Genomic DNA, 23,614 nt, shown 5'->3' with positions numbered 1-23,614 from the left:
AACTACATCAAGTGTAGTGCACCAATTGTTACAGTGTTGCAAAAAATATGTAAAAAAAAACAGAATACACCGATAAATATATTTTGTGTAATGTAAAACACCCACACAATTAGAAAGGCTGTAATGTTTGCCGCGACTGAGCATTTTCGGTCAGAAAATTCAGAAGTCAACACAAAAGGAACCTCCTTCCTTCTCTATCCTTTATCCTTGTGTGCTGCCTCAGACAGAGAGTAACCGGTAGCGCACTTTATTTGGTCTGACCATCGGAGTGGCGATCTTCCTCGAGTTCTTTTACCATCTACTTTGCCTTCAACCACTAACCTCTCCATGCCTTCCATTCGTCTGGTAATGTGTCCAAAGTACATGATTGTGGTAAGCCTAGTATTGATGTTGAGTTCTGTCAATATTGAGACATTTGTGCGATGTGCTGTCCAGGGTATGCGCATAATTCTACGATATACCCACATTTCAAAGGCTATTATACGTCGTAAGTCGGACTTTTTAATGTTCCAAGTTTCTGACGCATAGGTAGCGAGAGAAAAGATAAGCGACAAAATGAACAATAATATCAAAAAGTGCACAAATAGAATTCAGAAGTCAACATAAAATGAAAAATAATATTGAAAAGACCTACAAAAAATTGTCGAGCTAATAATGATGAAGATGATAATAAATATACTGTTAATATCAGAGAGTCATTCAATTCAATACACTGCTCTCCAGTATGTCGCAGATTATATGTCCCAGGGTATGGTTCAGGCTCAGAGTATGTTTCAGGATGGGATGAAAAATGTAAAAAATTGTATCAAGAATACAAAGAATGCCAAGACCGAGAAATTGCGGACGAACTACTGCACAGTTTTTATGCAGCTAGACGACAAAAATGGATGGAAATGTTGAAAAATTAGACTTTAGTAAATCAAGCAAAAAAGCATGGTCTTTACTTAGAAAACTTGGTAATAGCAGACTTCCAACTAGAGGCAAAGTACCAATAGCTTTCAACAAAGTGGCCTCAGATATTACTGCGCTTCAGATATCCTCCATTTCTAAGATCAGGAAGATTTCAACCTTACCAACGCTTGGAGAAGACAAGGGGATAGCGACTCACCACAAGAAGCACACCAAATGGTCCGTATCGATCAGAAACCGCCAGGCTTTGAAGTGACCTGCAATGCATGGACAACGCTAAACAGAATAAGCAGCGGTAGATGTGCTGACAGCTTATATATTTATGGGGAAAAGCCCTTACTCCTGAGTGTAATTTTGGTGCGCTACGACAGGCCGTCCTCCACATTGTTGAAGAATGCTCTCGAAGGCTATTCCCAGGAGTTTTGATGAGTTCCTGATTGCGACGGAAAATGTTTTACATTATATTATTGATACATTAAATGTTCCTTTGTAATACTTGATACGATAAAAAAACTGCTCTTCAGCTCTTTAGAATAACAGAAAATATTCAGCTGGAAATTTTATCCCATCGTACCAATTCGGATTTTGAGAAAACCACTCTACAATCAAACAGTGTTACAGAATCATCAATAAAATTAAAAGTTTGGAAGGGAAAACATATGTATCTCAGTATTTCTTGACAGACACCAATCTTTTGACAAAGTTTGGTACACAGGACTACGTTATACCATTAAGAACGTTACTTTTCAGTGATTATAAGATAAGGGCAGTGTGCTTCAAGCATTTCTTCATATAAAATATACTACGGATGTCCCTCTTACTGATAACGCAGTAATAACAACATTGGCAGGTAATATTTAACACAGAAGTGAAATATCTAGGACTTCGTTAGCTATGTTACCTTTATCACACACTTTTTTAAGCAGGTATCTTAAATAAATCGGCTGAGAAAAATTTAATAATAAATAGAAGACAAAGTACTCATCAATATCGTGTATATTTAGCAGTTGAATCCAAATATCCAAAACAAAATCATGTGAACGTTTTATATTATATTTTAAATGCAACAGTATAATATTATCAATAATTAAATATATTATAACAGCAACTTACTGGAGTAATATAAATGAGTCCAACCAAGAAGAGTACCATGGAAGTGAAGGCAGCTATTTTCCAGTCTGCTATATTAAATGCGTCTTTAATGGCAGTATTTAAAGTTGCGTGAGTAGCCACTAAACTTCCTACTCCAAGAACAAATAACATGAAGAAGAACGTAATGGAAAACAACTAAAAATAATATAAAACAAAGAGTAAAAAAGACGTAATTAATGCCATATCACTTAATCAATCCCGTTTTACATAGATATACATTTTAAATAGATTTAATGATAGGGAATAATAGCTTTAATAATGTTTTGGTGACAAAAAAAAGTATTGAAAATATAATTTCATATTTTTAAAGTAATTACCAAATTTGATTTATGTTTTATATAGTTCTTATCTATGTTATGCTGAAAGCTCTATCACTAAATAAATTTTTGTTTTTTTATTTTTCTCTCAGTTATTGAGGTACAAATATTATTTATACATGAACTTCGAACGCGACTTTGGTATTTTATCCGGCTATACCGTATTTGTAATCTTTTCTTTATCACTCTGTATCTGTTCCAATATGTAGTAGAAAAACAATGCATTAATTAAATATAGATCATTTTTTCCTGAGCAGGATTTTGAAATGCGAGAAAAGTGTTCATCGTGCGGTCTAAGAAAGAAAATTGTTAAGTTGTAGCCCTATGATGCACACGTGCCTCGCAAATTTTCAAGAATAAACCTACATACTGGTATTGCAGCGGCACAATCCAGTCTAATCAGTGAATAATTCAGTTCGGATCCACTTTTTATCGTATTAACGTGTAGTAGTAAAGTACGGAAAAAATGGGTGATTATGAAAACTGTCAAAGAAAACTACAAGAAGTAATGGATGATATATTGTCAGATGAAGAGATGTTGAATATTAATCGGAGATTTACATCGAAGGTACTGATTATTCCGAGTCATCTAATTATTCTTCATCTCCTGTTTAGCAACAAAAGAAAAAATTTACTCAATGCTTCTAATTACTCTAATAAAATATATTAATCCAGTACATCATTTGATGTACAAATCAAAAGTGTTAAACGTTGAACAAGCAAATCGTGCTGACCACATGAAAACTAATCCTGTTAGCAGTCATACAAATCTAATCAATGAAACAATACCTAGTTCTTCTACAGTGTTGAAATGGACTAAATGGATGAAAACTAAATGACTGGCGCCCAAGAGAAGACAAACGCAGCAGAGGACGACCACCAACACGATGGATGGACGACATTGGACGAATATCCAAAAAATGGCACAGAAAGCAAATGAAAGAAGCAGAGAACCGTGAAGAATGGCGAAAAATGGGAGATACCTATGTCCAGCAGTGGACAGAAGAGGTTGCATGATGATGATGATGTTGAAATGGAATGAGGTAACCGGAAACAATTTCAAACATTTCAATATTTTCGGGAAAGAGTTGAATATAAATGATATTTCAGATAATGCCAGAGCATGATAACCAGACTATTGATTTTTTTACTGTTTGTGGATGACGATATCGTGAATTTTATGGTACAAGAAACCAACAAATACGCTTCTCAAAAAGCAATTTACTTCAATTAGTAGGATATTACTACTTACGAATTGAAAATCTTGATGAGTATACAGATTTGTATGGGATTAGTTCAGATGCCGAGTGTGACATCCTATTGGTCTAAAAATGTCTTATATTTAAACATAAAATCATCAGTGTCCAGAAATCGATTTAAGCTTCTTTTGGGCCACTGGCATTTCTCTAGTAATTTAATGGAAATACAGATATTTTACACCTACTTTACAAGATTCCCTTCAAAATTATATCAGTCAAAAATTTCAGAACGCCGTTACTTCTTCACGCAATGTTTACATCGACGAAACCCGTTATGCCCTTTCGAGGACGTCTTAGTTTTCTGCAGTATATAAAAAACAAAAGATACTAGTATGGGGTAAAAGTTTTTAAACTTGGTCTTGAATAAGGTTATATATAACCTTACGTACCAACATTAATTGTTATGGAGCTCTGTAAAAATGTATTTTTAGTGGTGAAACCATATTTGTGGATAACTATTATATCAGTATTGAACTTTATCACACATTAATGGACAGACAAATTCATCTGGTATACACCTTAAAAAATACAAAAAGGGAATTTCAAAAGATGTAGAACAAAACAAATTAAAAAGACAAATTTCTTGTTAAGAAGAGTAATTCTGGAGTGGTGATAATAAAGTGGCCTGATAAACGTGAAGTTTTCATGCTAACAACAAAACACACATATAACATGGTTACTGTAAAGTCCAAAAATGGAACTAAAAAGGAAAAATCAAGAGGAAAGAAAACATCAACGCTATTAGAGACTATCACCAAAACAAAAGTTTCATTGAGCTCTCTGATCAACTAAAAGCTTATTCTTCTTGATTCAATTTAAAAAAGATATTGTCAAAAATTTGTTGAATATAACCTCAAAGAAAAATTCTTCATTACTAGGGAGATTACAATAACGAAGTAAAGATTACTAGTAGACATAGATTACTAGTAGACATAGATAAAAACACCGTAGAAAATACGCAACATTTAGGCTACAATGTAGCATTCTAAATATATACAGTGGGACAAATTTTGTTGTGTACCTTGCTTTGCTTCTGTTCATAAATGTACAATATAGAAATTGTAAAATAATGATTTCGTACATTTTTGTTTTTATTTTATTGTTGGGATACGAATTTTATGTTTATAAATCTGAGCGAATTTTTTTCATTTTATACATTTTTAAATTTATTTTGTTCATTTTTCAAATACAATAAAATTTCTAAATCTTATCTAAATTCATTGATTTTTTAATTACCTAACAAACTAAATAGAAACAATAACAAATATAATATACATAACACAAAAATATTAGGTTGTCTATGATATTGTGACATTCAACCCCTTATAAAATCGAATATATTGCGGTCTGACTTGGGCCGATTAACTTAATTTGTTCAATGAGGCATGTACTTTTATTTTTCATACTATTTTTACTCAAACGTAAAGCAATTCTGTGCAGCGTGGTTTGGAGTAAAACATAACATGGGGGCATATGTGTGAGGCGCAGCCTGTTAAGTTACATTCGTGGGAGACAAACTTGCCTCACATGGCGATCAACGTGTTAACAATCAGATCCCACAAAAGAGGACATAGACTTCTTTCTGCGGACAGTTATAACTCACATCTCACATAAGGCTCTTTACCATACAGTTGATTCACCTAAGCTTCTCTCGTCTATTCTCTACATTACCCTCACATCTAAAAGTATGGTTTTCCGTTCTGGATTAGATAGTTCACCACAGCACAGTGGGTAGCAGCAGGTGGACGTCTCCGAAAGTTATCAAAAATGCACAAATTAGTAGTAAGCTTTTATCTTTCTCTTTTTGGGATATTCAAGGTATTTTGTTCGTAGTATATATTAAAAGAAAAAGAATCATAATAAACTTACTACAAATAAAGAAGAATAAAGTTCTCTTTCAACGAGACAATGCACTATATCACAGGACTTGAATGAAATATAATTTGTGAAATATTTTAATAAAAACTCACCCAAGGGACAAAGGTAAATTTAGAAAGAGCATCTGGGTATGATATAAATGCCAGTCCGGTACCTCCACCAGCTGATATGACTTCACTGGGTGGTACGTTCATTTCGTGTGCTAAATTTCCCAAAATACCAAAAATGGTAAATCCAGACAGAAGAGATGTAAATGTATCCAACGTTGTTACCACGAGAGCATCCCTGAAAAAATTGGAAAAAAGTATTTTTATATTTATTAACTATCTTACATGGTAATTAACAAAAATTTCAGTTTAAAATATGTTTATTTAGACATTCAGATTTCTACATCCAAAACTGTTTTCGAATTACAAATTATTTTGATTTTTTAATTGGCACTACAACAAATTCTTCTAATAATTTAGTTTTCTTATATGATTCTTCTAAAGGTTATTCTCGGGTTACTCTCATGTAATCGAATGAAATATCCTTTAAGAAAGCCGTCCCAGGAAAGTACTTCAAAATATTAACAATATTATTTTATTGAAATGTATATATGTATATTATCTTCTTTATTTATTCTGATATACATTAAGCTCTCGTTTGATGCGGTGCGTTCCACAGAAAAAGCGCATATAAAAAAATCGCATAAAAAAGAGATTACTTGCCTTGAAAAAGTAATGATACCTTCAATAGCCTTCTAAAATTACATAAAATCAAAACAAAAACAAAAAAGTTTCCAGAAATTAAAAGAAATAGGCTGCATGAAAAATTACTTTGAATATATGAAAGAAATCCATACAAAACCTTAAAAAAAATTTGAAGCCAGTAATTTTTTATGTACCTCACGATATCCTGACATGCAGTTCTGCAGCTCACGTTGTAATTTAAAGGCTCGTTCAGAATTGGGGCCATTCATAAGAAAATGATTTTCTAATTTACTGCATAGTTAATAGGCGAGCGGTTTACCCCTCAAAAGACGCTTAGAAACAGAATATACCGACTAAAATTCTTTTTGCATTTCTAATGCACCAAACCATTTTTATTCGATTCTATATATTATTCCAAGATGAAATGTATTTTTTTTTTAATTTTTACAAGTGGGCCGGCAATTGTTATTAACAAATAACTTATACAATTAAGCAATTTCACCGAATTGCTTCGAAATCAATTTTTTTAGGTGTATCTCATCAAAATAAACACTTTTTCTCTCTTGATAATTTTTCGAAAAATGCTTCCTTTTCGAGTTATTTGCATTTTTTTGTTGAAAAAATGCCTTAATTAGTGATTTTTGGGATTTTTTTTCTAAAAAACTACTAAATGAATTGCAATTCTACAAATAGCTTTATAATCTTTAAACCGTCGAGTACAAGTTAGAATATTTTGACAAGGATAATTTTTTTCTATCTTGCTAAAAACGTGGACCCAAATATTTCGAATATGCCTTTCGAGCAGTCTACCGCTAAGTGTTTACAGCGGTTGCGGCGATACAGGCGTGCGGCGCGTAGAAATATTTGTTTAAATTTAAAAAATTAATTCAATACAAATATTACGTACAATTAATTAAAAAAAAAAGATATTTCTAATTATTTTTATATAGACATATTATAATTAAAACAATTAAAATTAATTTTTTACAATGCTATAATAATGTAATTTTTCTTTTAATATACGTGGTGACTATATTATTGAATGTTTTATTACAGTGAAATACATTAAGCAATATATAATTAATTTTCATTGAAAAATATAATAAAATTAAAATATAATATTAATTATACATCGTTTTCATTGTCAATAATTTGAAAATTTTCGTCAACAGCAACAGGATTTCCATCTAATAAGCTGATTTCATTGTCTTCAATAGAGTCGTCTTTACCATTTTTACAATTCTTTGGTGTATATGCACATACTGCGCAGTATTCTAAATTATAGGAAATACAATTACAATTTTTCGTAGAACATTTTCCGGTACATGAGCAGAAATACTTTTGTAACATATCTAAATTAGTTTCGCCTTCAAAATAATTATTATTATTATTTTCCATTGTCCAACCATGGGTTAATGGATCAAGAAATGAAATAATATTGTTTTTTGCATGAATCCATTCATTTATTTGCCACTTTGCTCTTAAGTAATGTTGTAATAATGCTGGTTTCGAAGGTGGTAATTTTTCATTAGATGCTCTTTTTTAATGCAATATTGTATCTTAATTCATTTATGGATTCATGATATTTTTTAAACTTATTTTGAGGGTCATACAGTTTAGATAAAAATAGAGTCAAAACCTTCTAGTCCTTTATCTAAAGGTAAAGTAGGCAAATTTCTTAATTTTTCCAATTGACTATCAGTTAATTTCTGCAAAGCTTTATAAGCCTTCTTTTTTCCCATATCATAAAATGAACTTGTGGTATCACAACCTGTTATAGAATGCATTATTAGGATACTGTTGCACATTATTTTTCCGATTTCTTTTGCAATTTGATGTACAGGTATATATCGAGAACGATCCACATTTTTTACAATATTTCCTATGTGAAACCATAAAAGTGGTTCACTTGTGAAATCATGATAATGAGATAAAAGTAAAATAAATATATCTGAGTCTGGAGATTTAACAATAATTTGAATTTTTTTATCCAAATGCTGCTGTTGTAATTTAAAAGCGTGAAAAATAACCCTAGTATCTGCTTCTAAGTGATTACATTCTAAATTTGAATCATAATACTGATTATTTTCTATCACATATGCTTTACTTCGAGGTTCGAAAGCACCAGAAATAATCAACTTTTTATTGCTTTCCATTGGTAAATGAATATTTTTTTTAATATAATTTCCAATGAATTCAACTAAATTCGATTTACTATAACACGCTTAACGGGATACTCTCGAAAGGCATATTCGAAATATTTGGGTCCACGTTTTTAGCGAGATTGAAACCATTTATCCTTGTCAAAATATTCTAACTTGTACTCGACGGTTTAAAGATTATATAGCTATTTGTAAAATTGCAATTCATTTAGTAGTTTTTTAGAAAAAAAATCCCGAAAATCACTAATTAATGCATTTTTTCAACAAAAAAATGCAAATAACTCGAAAAGAAAGCATTTTTCGAAAAATTATCAAGAGAGAAAAAGTGTTTATTTTGATGAGATACACATAAAAAAATTGATTTCGAAACAATTCGGTAAAATTGCTTTTCTGTATAAGTTATTTGTTAATAACAATTGCCGGCCCACTTGTAAAAATTAAAAAAAAAATACATTTCATCTTTGAAAAATATATAGAATCGAATAAAAAAGGTTTGGTGCATTAGAAATGCAAAAAGAATTTTAGTCGGTTGATGCTCTGCTTATAGGGGTAAACCGCTCGCCTATAAAGACCTTCTCGAATTAATTTGGCAGTGAGAGGGGTTGGTTTTTCTTCCTCATCATTATCATCTTCCAGACTCACGACGCCATGTAAAGTTAGATCTTAAGTTTGATCAATTATATCATGGTCACCTAATGCATCATCCACAAGCAATTCATCCATATTATCGTGACTGAAGGTAATAAAAACCATCTCCGCCAATTTCATGTGCCAAATTAATTATTTTATCTGATATTGTCGATGTTTGAATGATTGCATTGCTTGTTACATATGCTGGCCATACCTTTTTCCAACAGTCATTTAAAGTTCTTGGTCTTATTTGAGCGGAAGTAGATGCAACATGAATCAATCAACCAAAAATAGAAAATTGCTTCCACAAGTCTTTTACTGTTAAGGTCTCATTTTCTAGTTTACTCATAATGGATTTGTAAGATGTAATATTTTTTAAAAGTTGCAATTATGCCTTAAACTAATGGCTGAATAAGGCTTGTTGTATTGGGCAGAAGAAATACTATTTCATCGTTTGGATGTTTTAAGTGTGGATGACCTGCTGCATTTTCAATAATTAATAAAACTTTAAGTACGAAAGATTTTTCCTTCATATTATAGACTTCTACTTCTGGCACAAAGCAATTATTAAACCATTCTGTAAAAATAGCTGTTGTCACCCAAGATTCATCATTCTTGTTAGTCATCCAATAAACTGGCAGTTGTTTTAAATCTTTATCTTTTAAAGCAGGTGGTCTAAGAGATTTATTTATTAAAAGCGGTTTCAACATCCGATCTCCTGGGGCATTTCTACAAAGTAATAATGTTTCTTGATATTTAGTTGCTTTATGTCCACTTGCAGTTTTTACATCCTTCGCAATGTAAGTACGGTTAGGCCTTTTTTTGTTCCAATACAGTCCCGTTTCATCAGGGCAGCGTTAAATACTTGATCGGCAAAATAGTCCCATCTTCAATAATTTTCGCTAGCTCCTGGTGAAATATTTTTACTTCTGTAGCACTCTTTCCTGTAATTATGATATTATGAAGTGTATTTCTTTTTATAAACACGGTTAGCCATCCTTTGCTAGCTGAAAATTTTTTACCAGCTTGGGAAGTGGAAGTTGGCGGCTCTTACTGTTTCATAAGAGTTTTTTCCTGGATTAAATAACCACTTACAGGAATTCTTCTTTGAATTAGTTCCTCATTCCAAATTACGATGGCTCTTTTTGTTCTTTCTAATAAAACATCCCTTGAGTAAGATATAAATTTGACTCTTAATTTTGTACCAGAAATTATAGATTTTCTTATAGCAACTTAATTCTTCTTAATTGCTCTTACAGTTGATTTGCCTAAATTAAAATGTTTTCAAATTGCCGTAGATCCTTCTTATTTTCCTAAGCGATCTAAAATTGCAATTTTCGTTTCCAACAAAATTTATTGTCTTTGATGTTTTTTTTTTTCTCCATTGGGCCAAATAATATCTTAAAAAAAGAAATAAAAAAATTAAACAATGATATTGAGATGGCAAAAACCTCCTCTAATGAAAAATAAAACTTTACGACACTCACTTGAAACGTTTCAATCTGAAAACTGTGCTGCTTATTATACTGCAACTTAAAATCAGTAACATTTTAAACAAATTATTGTAAAACCAAGCACCGCTAAGAGAAAAATTACTTTAAAACAATAACATGTTAAACCTTTCAATGCGAAACTCGCAATGATGTAATAGGGACAGCATGTAACAAGGGAATCCCTGAATTGCAAAGGCTCACTTTACTGACATCTGGATGTGAATAGTTAATATTTAATTATAATAGTTAATAATAGAAATTTTTGGATGAAATACAAAACACACAACTTTAAAATCGCATAAAAATAATTCACATAAAAAGAGACCTTGCTGTATATTCTTTATATTCAGAACAATATTCTTTTAATAACAGAAAAACTGAAAATCAAAGCGTCAAAAACAAATATTATATTACAAAGATCTAAACGACATTAAGTACGTCTTTTAGTATAATCTAAATGAGCATATTATTTTTCTTGACTTGTACTTAAAACATGAATAAAAATAACAAGATTCTATTTTTTCGTGATATGTTTTGCATTATTTTGACATTGACATTTCTTTTCTTTGTTTTGTCATGGTAGTTTTTTTTTCAAATTAGTGGTAAAATGCGCATATTCAAGCGTTAGGATATTTCTCCACATCCTTTTTCTGCTGCTGATCACTACATTTTTCAGGTTTACTTGGAAATGTGTAAGTTTATGATTGAAACAAGGATATTACATATATGGTAATAAAACAGTTTATCATAAATATTGTTTGATTTTTAAAGCAATAAATCATACCTGTTAATATTATGATCAAATTTGTTGTACGAAGAAAGAGTTATAATTGAACCAAACCCAACTCCAAGGGAAAAGAAACATTGCGTCACGGCTGCATACCAGACCTAAAAAATACATTGAAATTTATTTATAAAAAACATATTAAAATCAACGTGACGCATAATAGTAATATTTCGCTCTTTTTATCACGTTAAGTACACTTATGGTTGATGTTAAGAGGTGAAAAAGAGTCCTGAATGCAACGCTAATACAACTTGGGGAAATATGACTTAAATCCTATTAGAGAATCTGTCAAATATTATTGATATACTTGAAAATCTTTAAGGAAAACACTAAAAAATGTTAGAAAATAAATATCTATGTTTTTGTTCAGTCTTAAACCCACAGAGACTGCGTTGTGGTCTTCGTGATGTTCATATATATAGATTTTGTCTCTGGTAGTTTCTATTAACTTATATCCACTGCAAATTTCTGTAATTAGAGCAGTCAATTTTGTTGAGAATCTTTCTTATATTCTGGGGACGTTTTCGTATTATTTTAACATTAATTTTCCATTGCAAAATAAACGTATTATAAATGATCGTAAAAAATGGGTAAACACTGAAGTACGCTCATCTAGTAGTAACTTAAAAAAACTTGCATGTTTTATCTAGATCCGGTCCGTGTCTTTGTGAATATTACAAGTTAGAAAAAAAGAAACACCAGAAACTTTTATGTTTGACAAAGAAAAATTATTACCAGAATATTATTTCGTCATGAGATAATCCTACAAAAAGTGCCTGAAGACTTGTTGCCGACGTGACTAATAATGTTGACAATAATAGAAGGAAAAATATATGTCTAAAATCAGATGAAAATTGTGTAATAGAGGAATGCCCTATTGTTGCTAACATGTTCAATGTTTTCTTTAAGAATACTCCAATTGAGGTACGTTCTAAAATTCCCAGTCATCAAAATAGTACTTTAAGGAAACCGCCTTATAATGAAAATGACAATTTTTTACAATTATGTCCTTACACTCCAAATGAGCTGAGTGAATTATTGATAGGAAAATTGAAATCTTCAAAATCGTGTGGATTTGATGAAATACCTCAATTTTTATAAAAAAAAGTAATTCCATTCATATTATCACCTTTAACAGTTCCAATAAACTTGTCTTTTTGCAATGGTATTTTCCCGGATTATCTAAAGGTGGGTACAGTCGTTCCTGTACATAAGAAAGGTGATCCAAAGAATATTAGTAATTATCGCCCAATAACTGTCCCTTTAGTGTTTTCAAAAATATTCGAATACTGTTATCTTAACAGATTAAACTCTTATTTATTGGAGAAAGGTATTGTTAGTAAATATCAGCATGGCTTTCAGGCAGGTAAGTCTACAAATACAGCAGTTCATTCATTTTATGAGACTTTAACTAACTATATTGATGCGGATGAATGCCCTGTCGGGATTTTTTGTGATCTCAGTAGGGCATTTGACTGTGTCGATCATACGTTACTCATTAATAAGTTAGAAAATATTGGAATAAAAGATCTCTCTCTAAAATGGATAGAATCCTACCTATCAGAACGTCGTCAGTATGTCTCCTTAACAGATGTATCCCAACAATCAGTAAATATTTGCAAATCAGATTACATTTACATTCATATGGGTGTTCCACAAGGTTCTGTAATTGGCCCAATATTATTTCTTATTTACCTTAATGATATTGTCTCAATAAATTCTGCTGTACAGTTTACACTTTATGCAGATGATACTTCAATATTTATATCAGATAAATCACATATATCTCTTGAAAATAAATGTAACGAACTTTTGTGTGATCTTAGTAATTGGTTTTCCTCGAATTACTTACATCTTATTGCGGATAAAACGCATGCTATTCATTTCCACAATAGACAGAAACATCTGTTAGATATCGAACTATCAATATATTCTAAACAAATTGAAAAAGTTCATTGCCTTAAGTTTTTGGGTTTGTATGTTGATGAATGTCTTAATTGGAAAAGGCAATGTGATGATATTATTTCCAAAATAAACTCATCATGCTACCTACTTCGAAACCTCAAAGATATACTAAGTGAAAAACAGCTAATTATGCTGTATTATGCTCAGGTGGAGTCTCGTTTGCGGTATGGCATAGTATTTTGGGGTAGGTCTTGTAAATTCAGTGAAGTCTTTCTGTCTCAAAAGAGAATAGTCCGTTGTATTGCTGGTATTTCTCGAATCACTAGCTGTAAGAGTTACTTTACTAGATATAAACTTTTAACTGTGCCGTGTTTATATATTTTTGAAGTTTGTGTTTTTATTCATTTAAATCTTGAGAAATTTAAAACTAATAGTCAATTGACAATATAAATACAAGGCAGAATCAAAAATTACATGTGCCTTTTTCTAAAGGAAATATGCATTTTTACTCACCTGCAATAATAGGTCAAAGAATATATAATAAGTTACCTGAGCCAATAAAAAAATGTAAGAATATGAAAATATTTAAATTAACTTTAAAAGATTTTTTATTGCAGAATACGTTTTATTCTGTTGATGAATATTTTAGTAGTTGACATTATTTTAAGTATATGCTAGTAATTTTACATTTTCTATTTGTGTTTGTCTTGTAATGTTAGGTTTAGCGTAATTTTAGATTTACATTTATATTTACTTATTTTGTTTTCTAAACTGTGACTGATCCTATACAAATTGTATTTGTCAAAAAGGAAATAAAGTATTATTATTATTATTATTGTCGAATATCACTCGAGAGAAAATTATTTACCGCCAAAATCTTCTTCTGGTTTCATTAAAGTTTGTTGCCTTTTGACAATTTTCGCTTATGAAATTTTGACAAAATCACTCGACTGACGTTTCGTGATTTAACTGTCAAAATTTAATTCGCGAAAATTGCCAGATAACACACTGTCACACCAGTCGAAAATATTGCCGGCAAAATTTTCTCTCTTTTGATATTATATACCAAAATATTACAGTTATTTTCTTCATTTCCGAGGTCGATTTTGGTTCGTCTGATTGTTGTGTTGCCTATCAACTAGAATAGTATTTGTTTTCAATATATCTCGAAATATTTGACTCTAATTTTTAAAAAGTCAGATAAAATCAGTCTAATGTTCTTATCTGCTCGCAAGGGAGACTTGATATGCAGATTTTATTCGGAAAATCATTGAGTTGATTTTATTCCGTCTTTCAAACGCTCTCCTAATATGTTTTCCGTTAAATAGTTGTAAAGACGGTAGGTATACATCCTCGTCTGGCTTCTTGTTTTAATTGAAATTGATTAGAAAGTATATTAGGCGCTTTTACAAATCCTGTAATATGGTTGTATAGCTTAATTATAATAGAAGTTATTCACCATATATGTGATGTCATTTGACTTTGTCGAACGCCTTGTCATACTAAATACAGCAGATACATAATAAGATATTAAATTCCCTTGATTTCTCAATCACATGTGCGGTATTCAAAAGACGTTCTCGTATACTTTTACCTTTTGCAGAATTAGATCTGCTTTTTGGTATTTCTCTTGGTCGGAAAGTTTTCAGTATCTCCTTGATGATTTGTAGCGATATTTTGCTGGTATGTAAAATAATAGAGACATTTCTGTAGCTGTCGAATTTACGAAAACTGCATTTTTGTTTATTATCAATATGTTAGGTTATGTCCAGTCAGAGGACATTGATAATATAGGAATATTGTATTGTATAACAAAGGAATAAAATCAATATTATTTCGGTTTCTTCTTTAGCAGTGAGTTTTTCTGCTGGTAGCATACCTGGACCTGGTACTTTGTTGAATTTGAGCTTATTGATCGGGAGTCGTACTTCGCTCTCAATTATATCAGATTCTTTAGCTATAATTTTGGTGGATATGTTCCAAGTGTTGGTCATCTTTGTATAGACCATAGTAGTATAATCTTCTCATATGTGATGTATTTTCTTTTTTTATTCTTTAGGCTACTGTGTGATCTTCAACAGCTCTCGATGTATGGATTTGATGATGGGTCCCAACTCTCTTACATATATTGTGGTAATATCTGTCAACCTTGTATTTCTATCTAATTTTTTCAGTCATGTCTCATACACAAGTTTTTTGCTGCCTTCTTGAACACTAATTTGACGAAGATTTCTTCTATTATCAATATTATCTATAGGATATTAGCCTTCCTCCGCAAAGCACGTATTCCCACATTTCTCATGTCTTCATTGATGTTATCAAGGAACTTTATTCTGGGTCTTCCACTTCTCTGGCCAATGGGTCTATCAAGGAGCGTTTTTCTAGCTGGGTCGTTTTGTTCCATCCGCATTACATGCCTTATCCACCTCAGACGTTCTATCATAATATGTTTTACGATATCTGGTTATATCTGGTATATTCTATAACGTTCGAAGTTATATCGTCTTCTTCACACTCCATTGTCATTTACTGCTCCATAGAATTGCCTTAGTACGTTTCTTTCGAAGCATCCTAACATGTTTTTATTACTTTTTGTTAGAGTCCAGGTCTCTGAACCATATGTTAGGACTAGGCGTATTTTTGTTTTGTAGTTTTATTTTTGTATTTCTCAATATAATTGTAGATTTAAGGAAATTAAGCCCAAAATAGCATCTGTTGGCCATGCTATATAGCTTTCCGTAGTTTTGTGCTCTTCTTTGCAATTAAATTTATTAACTTCTCAAAATCTTCACAACTCAGTCTAGTGAAATTCTTTAGTGGATGAAGTCCATTTCTCGTAATAATAAATTATAAGTACGGTATAGATACAATTTTCGTACCCACTGACTATGTCATTTGTTGTTGTTTTTGGCAATTTTACAAATAATAACAAAGACCTAAGCTCAAAGTCAGTGTTAATTTTTTTATCTAGTAAACTTAATTTTTAGGAAAAAGAGACTCCAAACACTGCAAGCAACTAGAACATTTTAAGCGAATGCAATTCGCGTGAACAGCAAGATTTTTTGTTCGTACTGTCTGGACCCACCTTTAGGCGCAACCCTTGATTTGAACCCCCATGCTTTGTGTACTGATAAGAAGTGGCGGCATAGTTTCTAAAGTTATTACTACATTTTGTAGTAATAACTTATATGTGATTCGTGCTGGGTCAACTACTTGCATGTAGTCTACTAATTCCCCAAAGTAATAGGTAATACAAGGTAGATGTATTGGAAGAAATGAGTGGATAATGATATAGACTGAAGGGTAGCAAGCGAGTAAACTAAGAAAATGAAAATTTTGTTTATAATTTACCTCTGCGTCCAATAATTTGGTGAAATCAGCCTTTATAAAATAAAGCATTCCTTCTGTAGCACCTTCCAGTGTAGCCGCTCTGATAAACAGTATGAACATAACTACATAGGGAAAGATAGCAAGGAAGTACGAAGCCTTTCCGGAACTTTTCACGCCTCTTACAGATACTAAGTATGTTATTAGCCAAGTGACCAGTACAAGAATAGTCAGTTTCCAGTCTGGTAATCCTATTCCGTCACTAATATTGTCGACTTCTTTTAAAACCTCTCTCCTAAAATTTAGCAAATATAATTAATAACAATTATCAACAATTAACAATTATAAAACAAACGTGAAATTTGAATATAATCATGATAAGTAGTGTACAATTTTTTTTCTAGAACTGGAAGTAAAAGCGTTTCTTACAACTGTTGCAGCTTAGATAGCTTTTACAATATTTACCCGCCGCCGAACTTTATTTTTGGGCGTATAAGCCATTAATATGACGTTTACGCGAAAATTCCAAGACTAATAGGCAAAATGCAATTAAGACGGTGAAATTAAATAGCAGTTTAAAATTCAAAACGATGTAGCAGGCAGTAGGCCCCAGCATAAATAGTAGACCTGGATTGTGTAGCGTGATCTCCGTGAGTGAAGCATTTTAAATAGAGCGGAAATTTTGTAAAAAACGTAGATTTTTTTGTGTTTTCTAACTGTTCCACTAGTAGACTTACTGACAAGGAGGGACTTAGGCTTCCTCTGGTACCGATTTCTTAACCACTCCTTCGAGAGTTGTCTGGATGTTTATCCCAATTAGACGCCAAATGTAAGCTGTAACTAGGAAGAATCTGTTCGTTGTTTTTCCTCCTATATACTATTCTCCAATAGTAGGGTGTAATGAGCTTAAGTAGCGATCAATTCAATGTAACGGGATATAAAGGGCCTGCAAGGTTCTTCTTCTTTTGACATCATAACCCTGGATGGGTCTTTGCCTGTCTGACTATGTCCTTCGCCGTTCGCCTCGCAGATATAAGAATACGGCCGAGGCAATTTACCCTGCCTGTTGTAAGAGGCGACTAATGGGAAGGAAATAAGAGGTGGAGAGCCGTCGTTTGAGGTATCGGGTTTGTAGAAACGCACGCAGGGCTCTTCGGCGTTACGGTCACGGGTCTCTCCTAGTATCCGAGACGAGACTCTCGAGGGACCACTCTACTCTCATTTCCACAAGAGCCAGGTGAGGTTGAACAAGCTGCGACCCTGACGCACTCCTTCCCCATAAGGGGTGCTGGGACACGGCACGTACTCACTTTGGGAGATACAAGAGTGGTAGAGGAGAGATCCTCGGCTACCTGTCTATGTGCGAGGTGGAATTCCTCTACCTGCATTCACCTTTCTGCCCCGGGGGGAAGGGATAACGAATGGGTGTTCGTAATCGCAACACATGTACTACGGGGAGGGTGGAGCCCCGCGATGCTTTGTGCAACGCGCCACCCTCATAATGGTGTCGGACTCGTAGGGGCTAGTGGTTCCGCTTACGGTCGTATGCCGAAAGGCCAGGTAGACCAGGGTTTTGCCAATGTTTTCATTGGAGGGAACACGAACATATTTAATGGCTATGTCCTTCCATTTATATCTCTCTTAAGCCCATCTTCTCCATTGTCTTATATTCATGGTTTTCAGGTCGTCTTCTACGTCATCCAATCATCTCGTCCTGTGCCTTCTTTTTTTCCGCCTTCCTACCGGCTTCCACTGTAACACCTTCTTTGTCGTTTTCGTGTCTTCTTGTCGCTGAACCTGTCTCAGCCATGACAGTCTTTAACTTTTCACAAATCTTACAACGTCATACCCTTTGTTCAGTTCATTAACCTCATTGTTTCTCCTGATTCTCCATGTGCCGCCTTCCTCTTGCACCGGGCCTTATACTTTTCTTAGTATCTTTCTTTCGAATGTCCTGAGTTGGGCTTCCTCTTTTTTCGTTATTACCCAGGTTTCACAACCATAGGTTACTAGGGATCTAATCAAAGTTCTGTAGATAGTCTTTTTGATTTTTTTGTCCAATAATTTCTATGTCATCAATCTTTTATTAGCATAGTATGTACGATTTCTACTGGAAATACGTGCATTAATTTCACTACTTACGAAATTCTTCTGATTGATTTCTGTGCCCAGATATGTGAAGACATCCACACGTTTAATAGAGCCTGCAAGGTACTTTTATAATATACCTGATAGTTATATCAGTAACTTAGCAATTGAACTAAGTTGTTCTTCACAGTCGATGCCTTAAGTCAAATAAGCGCTCTTTTTCGGCTACGAACTATATGTAGAGCAATACGATTGGCCGTATTAATACATAAAAACAAGTTAAAATGAAAAAAGATGATTGCATTTCCTTTTAATTTCAGCTTCACCATTGCTTTACACGTGTTTCGAAGTATTTACCTCTTATCAGGAGCACGTTTGGTAGGTTAAACTGAAATGAAATGTTCTCATTATTCAACCGTTATAGTAACATAAGATGTCTGGGTATGGTAGTAGCGAGCTCTACATGAAGCAAAGAGAAATCATAAGGTGCTTCTCTTCGATTGTGAATTAGGTGAACTGTAAATTCCAGCTTACTGAAAGTTATTGAACGATGTTAGGAATACCGTTTTATTTCGACAATACGTCTATAGTTTACTCTTAAAAAACATCATCTTTTGCAGTTTTTACGTAAATAAAAAGAAATACAATCGTCTACTTTCATTTCAACGTATTTTCTCTACGTAAAGAGTGCAAAACATGGTGTTTTTTAAGGGTAAATTGTAGTTGTATTGTCGGAATAACAATGATGTATTTCTAACATCGTAAATATTTCTCATAGGAAAGATAAATGTTACCCTTATGCCCCAGCAAAAGTGATCTCATAATAAAGTTTCGATGGTAAAAATGATATTCTTCCTTTTTGATTACTGCTTCAAAAAACTCTAAAATAGCCCTTTTGGAGCGAAAAATGCTTAAAACCTTGCCTAAATGCCTAAAAATTTACTATGGGCTATCTGTGAAATTTCATTGACAAAAAGCAACATTTAATAAACGCACATTATTTACCATTCAATCTTTAATATTAAATTAATTTTGCTAGAGATAGTGTTAAAATTTCCATGTCAATTGTTTCTATTAATATCTTCTAGACATTAGGATTTACTGTCCAGCAAAAAGGTTATGCACTGATTATAACTCTTAATAAAAAAAATTAATCTTACCTGAAATACATTTCGGATGAACTGATTGTTTCAACCCCCGTTACCGAAGTATTGGCATGATCCAAACAGGTCAAATTTCTTGAATCTAAATACTCCTGCCAGCTATCTTGACAAGTAGCCCATGGAAAATTTGACGTAAATGAATTAAATAAGTAGACTAACGTTATGGCCATGATGATGCAGTAGTACGAGGCTACACAGAAACTTCCTACAACTTGCCCATAACCTATGCCTAGGAGAAATAAAATACAAATATAAAAACATGGTTCATCATGGCCGTACCTACAACAACATATGGCGATCCTACATTAAAATAATATATTGCATACAATAGTTTTTGTTGCAGTCTTAAAAAATTAACGTATGACATAATACGTGGCAACAAGTAGTTCAAATATCGGTATTTTCCTCCTTTTTCATGGCTGTTCTTCCGTTTCGCTATCTGTCTCCAAGAAATTGGCCAGATTGATATCATTTTTTCTTAAATTTTTTTTAAAGTACTGGCTCTTTAAATAGCGTTTTACATTTAAATGATAGACTTGGATCATGAGTCTTAGTTTTTTAGGTGTTTGGTTCTGGAAAAAATCCGTTTCTTTTGTCGTTTATTTACTTTCTCTAATGACATGTTTTGTAATGTGTCAATGGTTAGAAGATCCTAAAAGTATCTTACGTGCAGTTCATTAAGCATTACCCAGGATACACCACGAGAAGAGAAACCAGCTATATATGACACTTTATATAAGTTAGCGTTACTTAGGGGCACTACCATGAATCGGTGCTAGTTTTTTCACTTCTGATCTAGAGTTTTTATTGACTCAATAATACATGAGTATGCGTTTTTTGTAGTTAATAATTTTTTAATGTAATGGTAAAAATTTCTTCTTTTTCCCCTTCTTTCTTTTTATAAGCAATTCTGCTTGATCATTGGTGGATTATTACCTCTATGGAAGGTTGTCACTCCGTCTTTTGCGCAGTCGTTCGATATTTCTTCTGCCGATTGGTGACCACGGGTTTCCTCCATTCGGCTTATTTGTATGGATTCATTTATACACTGTACGTTACATTTTCTTTTAATGTTAATTTTTTTTTTTCGATTTCCCAGCGTATTTCCATATCTTATCTTCTCTCTGTACTTAATTTTTCTCAGTACTCTTATCTCTGCCGTTTCCAGTAGCCTATGTGCTGTGGCTATGTTTGGTCTTGTTTCTGAGGCATATGTCATTATATACTGGCCTTATAAATGTTTGAAATCCTCTCATTGTTAACATGTCTGTTTCGCCATATAGTATTATTAAGGCATCTTGTCAGTCTATTTACTTTTTGAGCTCTTTTGATTTGATTATGATCTCTCACATCTTTGTCCAGATCTCCATAGCTAAACAGTGTTATTCCCAGGTATTTTATTTCCGTTACTTGTTTAATACTGATGCCATCAATTTCTATTTTACATCTGGTTGATTCTTTGCTGACTACAATTGCTTTAGTTTTCTGAAATGAGATAGTCATATTAAATTATTTTGCTTCTATCTTAAATCTGTGAACCAGTTTTTGCAGACTATCTTGGGCTATCAATATTACGTCGTCTGCGTAACAGAGTATTTTTATTTCTTTGTTTCCTATTCTGTGTCCTCTTTATTAACGCTTTTGTTCGCAAAATTTCATCCATTATAAAATTGAAGAGCATGAGGCTCAGTAAGTCCCCTTCTCTTATTCCGCTGCCGATTTCTATAAGTTTTGTAAGTTGTCCATCTATTCTGATTTCCATTTTGTAGTTTTGATAGATGTTTTCGATAGTTTTTATAACATCTCTATTATACAGAAGATAAATTACATCTTTGAGTCTTACTCTATCAAACGCTTTCTTTAGGTTAATCAAACACAGAAATGCTGGTCTATTATCATCATCATCACTGGCTCGACAACCCTTTTTGCGTCTTGGCCTGTTCCAGGATTCTTCTCCATTCTGATCTCTTTCGTGCTTTTTTTCTCCAGTTTTTTTATTTTTAAGGTTGTTATATCATTTTCTATTTGTTCTAAGTATCTCAGTTTCGGTCTTCCTCTTGTTCTTTTTCCTACTGGCATCTGTTTGAATATTTTGTTTGGTATTTCGCCTTCTTCCATTCTTTCTACATGTCCTATCCAACGCAGCCTTCCTATTTTAATGAATGTTATAATATCCGGATCCTGGTATATTTTGTATAGTTCAGAGTTGTATCGTCTTCGCCATATTCCGTTTTCTTTTGTGCCCTTATGTGTCGCAAGATTTTTCTTTCGAAGGTGGCTAACAACGTTTCCTCTCTTTTAGTGAGTGTCCAGGTTTCTGAGCCATATGTGAGTACCGGTCTTATTAGGGTTTTACATATTTGGCATTTTGTCTTTCTTGCGACGTTATCTGATTTTAGGTGTCTAATTAAGCCATGGTAACATTTATTTGCAATAAATATTCGCCTCTTCACTTCCTCCGTAACGTTATTATCAGACGTGACTAGGGATCCCAAGTATATAAAGTTTTTTACCCCCTCTATGTTGTATTCAATTCTATTATACTCTAATCAATTCTCAGTAATTTGGTTTATAACGAATATTGCATCTGTACCCGATCTTCCACTAAGAAATCCCTGTTGTTCATCTATTAGTCCGACTGCAGTTTTGTTAGGTGGATCGAGTAGCTCGACAGAACTGTTGTCGGTTCCAAGTCCGGATAAAGCAGAAGGGGATAATCAGACCAAGTTAGTACTCTACTGATAGACTTTAAAACCATATAGCTCATAGAAACAGGATTATGCATCAGAACAGTAAAAATTTCATCGAAATAATTTAAAAATTAAGAATAAAAAGTGTGAATATTTACCTTTAAGTACAGGCGACAGTTTCGTATACATTTTAATGGATCCTCTATTCGAAAATTGCCCTAACGCCATCTCCATGTAATACATTGGTCTTCCGATAAACGTTAGAATAATTAAATACGGTATAAGGAAAGCTCCTCCACCATTTTTGTTTGCGATAAAGGGAAATCGCCAAATATTTCCCAATCCTACCGACATAGCGATGCAGGACATCAAAAACTCCGTACTGTTGCCCCATTGTGATCTTTCCTTAGTTTCTTCGTTTGTTGTAACCTGAAATATATAAATATTTTTTTCATAATACGTAATATAATTAAAAGCAAAGTCAATTTCGGTTTTATACGACCGCGTTTGAAAAATTTCTAGCTCGATCCGACAACCTACTATTACCACTCACAATGAAATAAATTCATTAATGAAATAAGCCAATGCTAGAAGAAAGATGTGTTCGAAATTTTGTTATCAAGTGATATTTTTCTAAAATTATTTGATTTTCTACTTTTATTGGAGAGTTTAAACCGATTATATTATTTGTGTAATATATCTTTATTTCAAGTTTGTCAGTTGCGGTCAATTTTACCATCAAACCTGGCCTTTATATTTTTGGTTTTTTTACGCTCAAGTTTTAATCTAGTATTCTGTGTTGTTAATCTATTTTACATTCATTGTTTTCATGTTGTTTTATATTGTTATTTTCTTATTGATCTAGTAAATCTTCAGTCCTTGTCTTCGTCTTGATTTCGTTGTCTACGAAGTATTATAATGCCTCTCCATCTTTGAGATTAGAGTAAAGAATTATTCCTTCAAGTTACAAAAAGATGGGTACTTACCGTTACAGCAGTTAAATCTCCATTGGGTTCCTTTTCATAATCGGAAGGTTCTTTTTGGAACCCTAAATTTTCCAGCCCGACCTAAAACAAAACAAAATTTTATGTAAATTATGTGACAATAATAATAATTGGTTTCCTTAATAAAAAAATTGATAGCACGAATCGCTAAGTGAGCG

At 32.7% G+C, this 23,614-nt stretch overlaps 1 protein-coding gene across 1 annotated transcript in view; it reads right to left on the bottom strand.

Annotated features, from left to right (window-relative positions):
* LOC140437928 (uncharacterized) overlaps positions 1-23,614 on the bottom strand; it is a 100,360-nt gene that overhangs the window by 6,050 nt on the left and 70,696 nt on the right. Inside the window, exons 14-20 of the mRNA XM_072527714.1 lie at positions 23,439-23,519; positions 22,611-22,881; positions 19,760-19,991; positions 16,536-16,806; positions 11,277-11,380; positions 5,608-5,800; positions 2,023-2,196 (exon numbers count right to left, since the gene is read on the bottom strand). Of these exons, the coding sequence (XP_072383815.1) occupies positions 2,023-2,196; positions 5,608-5,800; positions 11,277-11,380; positions 16,536-16,806; positions 19,760-19,991; positions 22,611-22,881; positions 23,439-23,519 (1,326 nt within the window). The remainder of the gene's footprint in view (positions 1-2,022; positions 2,197-5,607; positions 5,801-11,276; positions 11,381-16,535; positions 16,807-19,759; positions 19,992-22,610; positions 22,882-23,438; positions 23,520-23,614) is intronic.

This window comes from Diabrotica undecimpunctata, chromosome 3 (assembly GCF_040954645.1).
Source record: "Diabrotica undecimpunctata isolate CICGRU chromosome 3, icDiaUnde3, whole genome shotgun sequence".
Lineage (NCBI taxonomy): Eukaryota > Metazoa > Arthropoda > Insecta > Coleoptera > Chrysomelidae > Diabrotica > Diabrotica undecimpunctata.
This window is presented reverse-complemented; position numbering and strand designations above follow the sequence as displayed.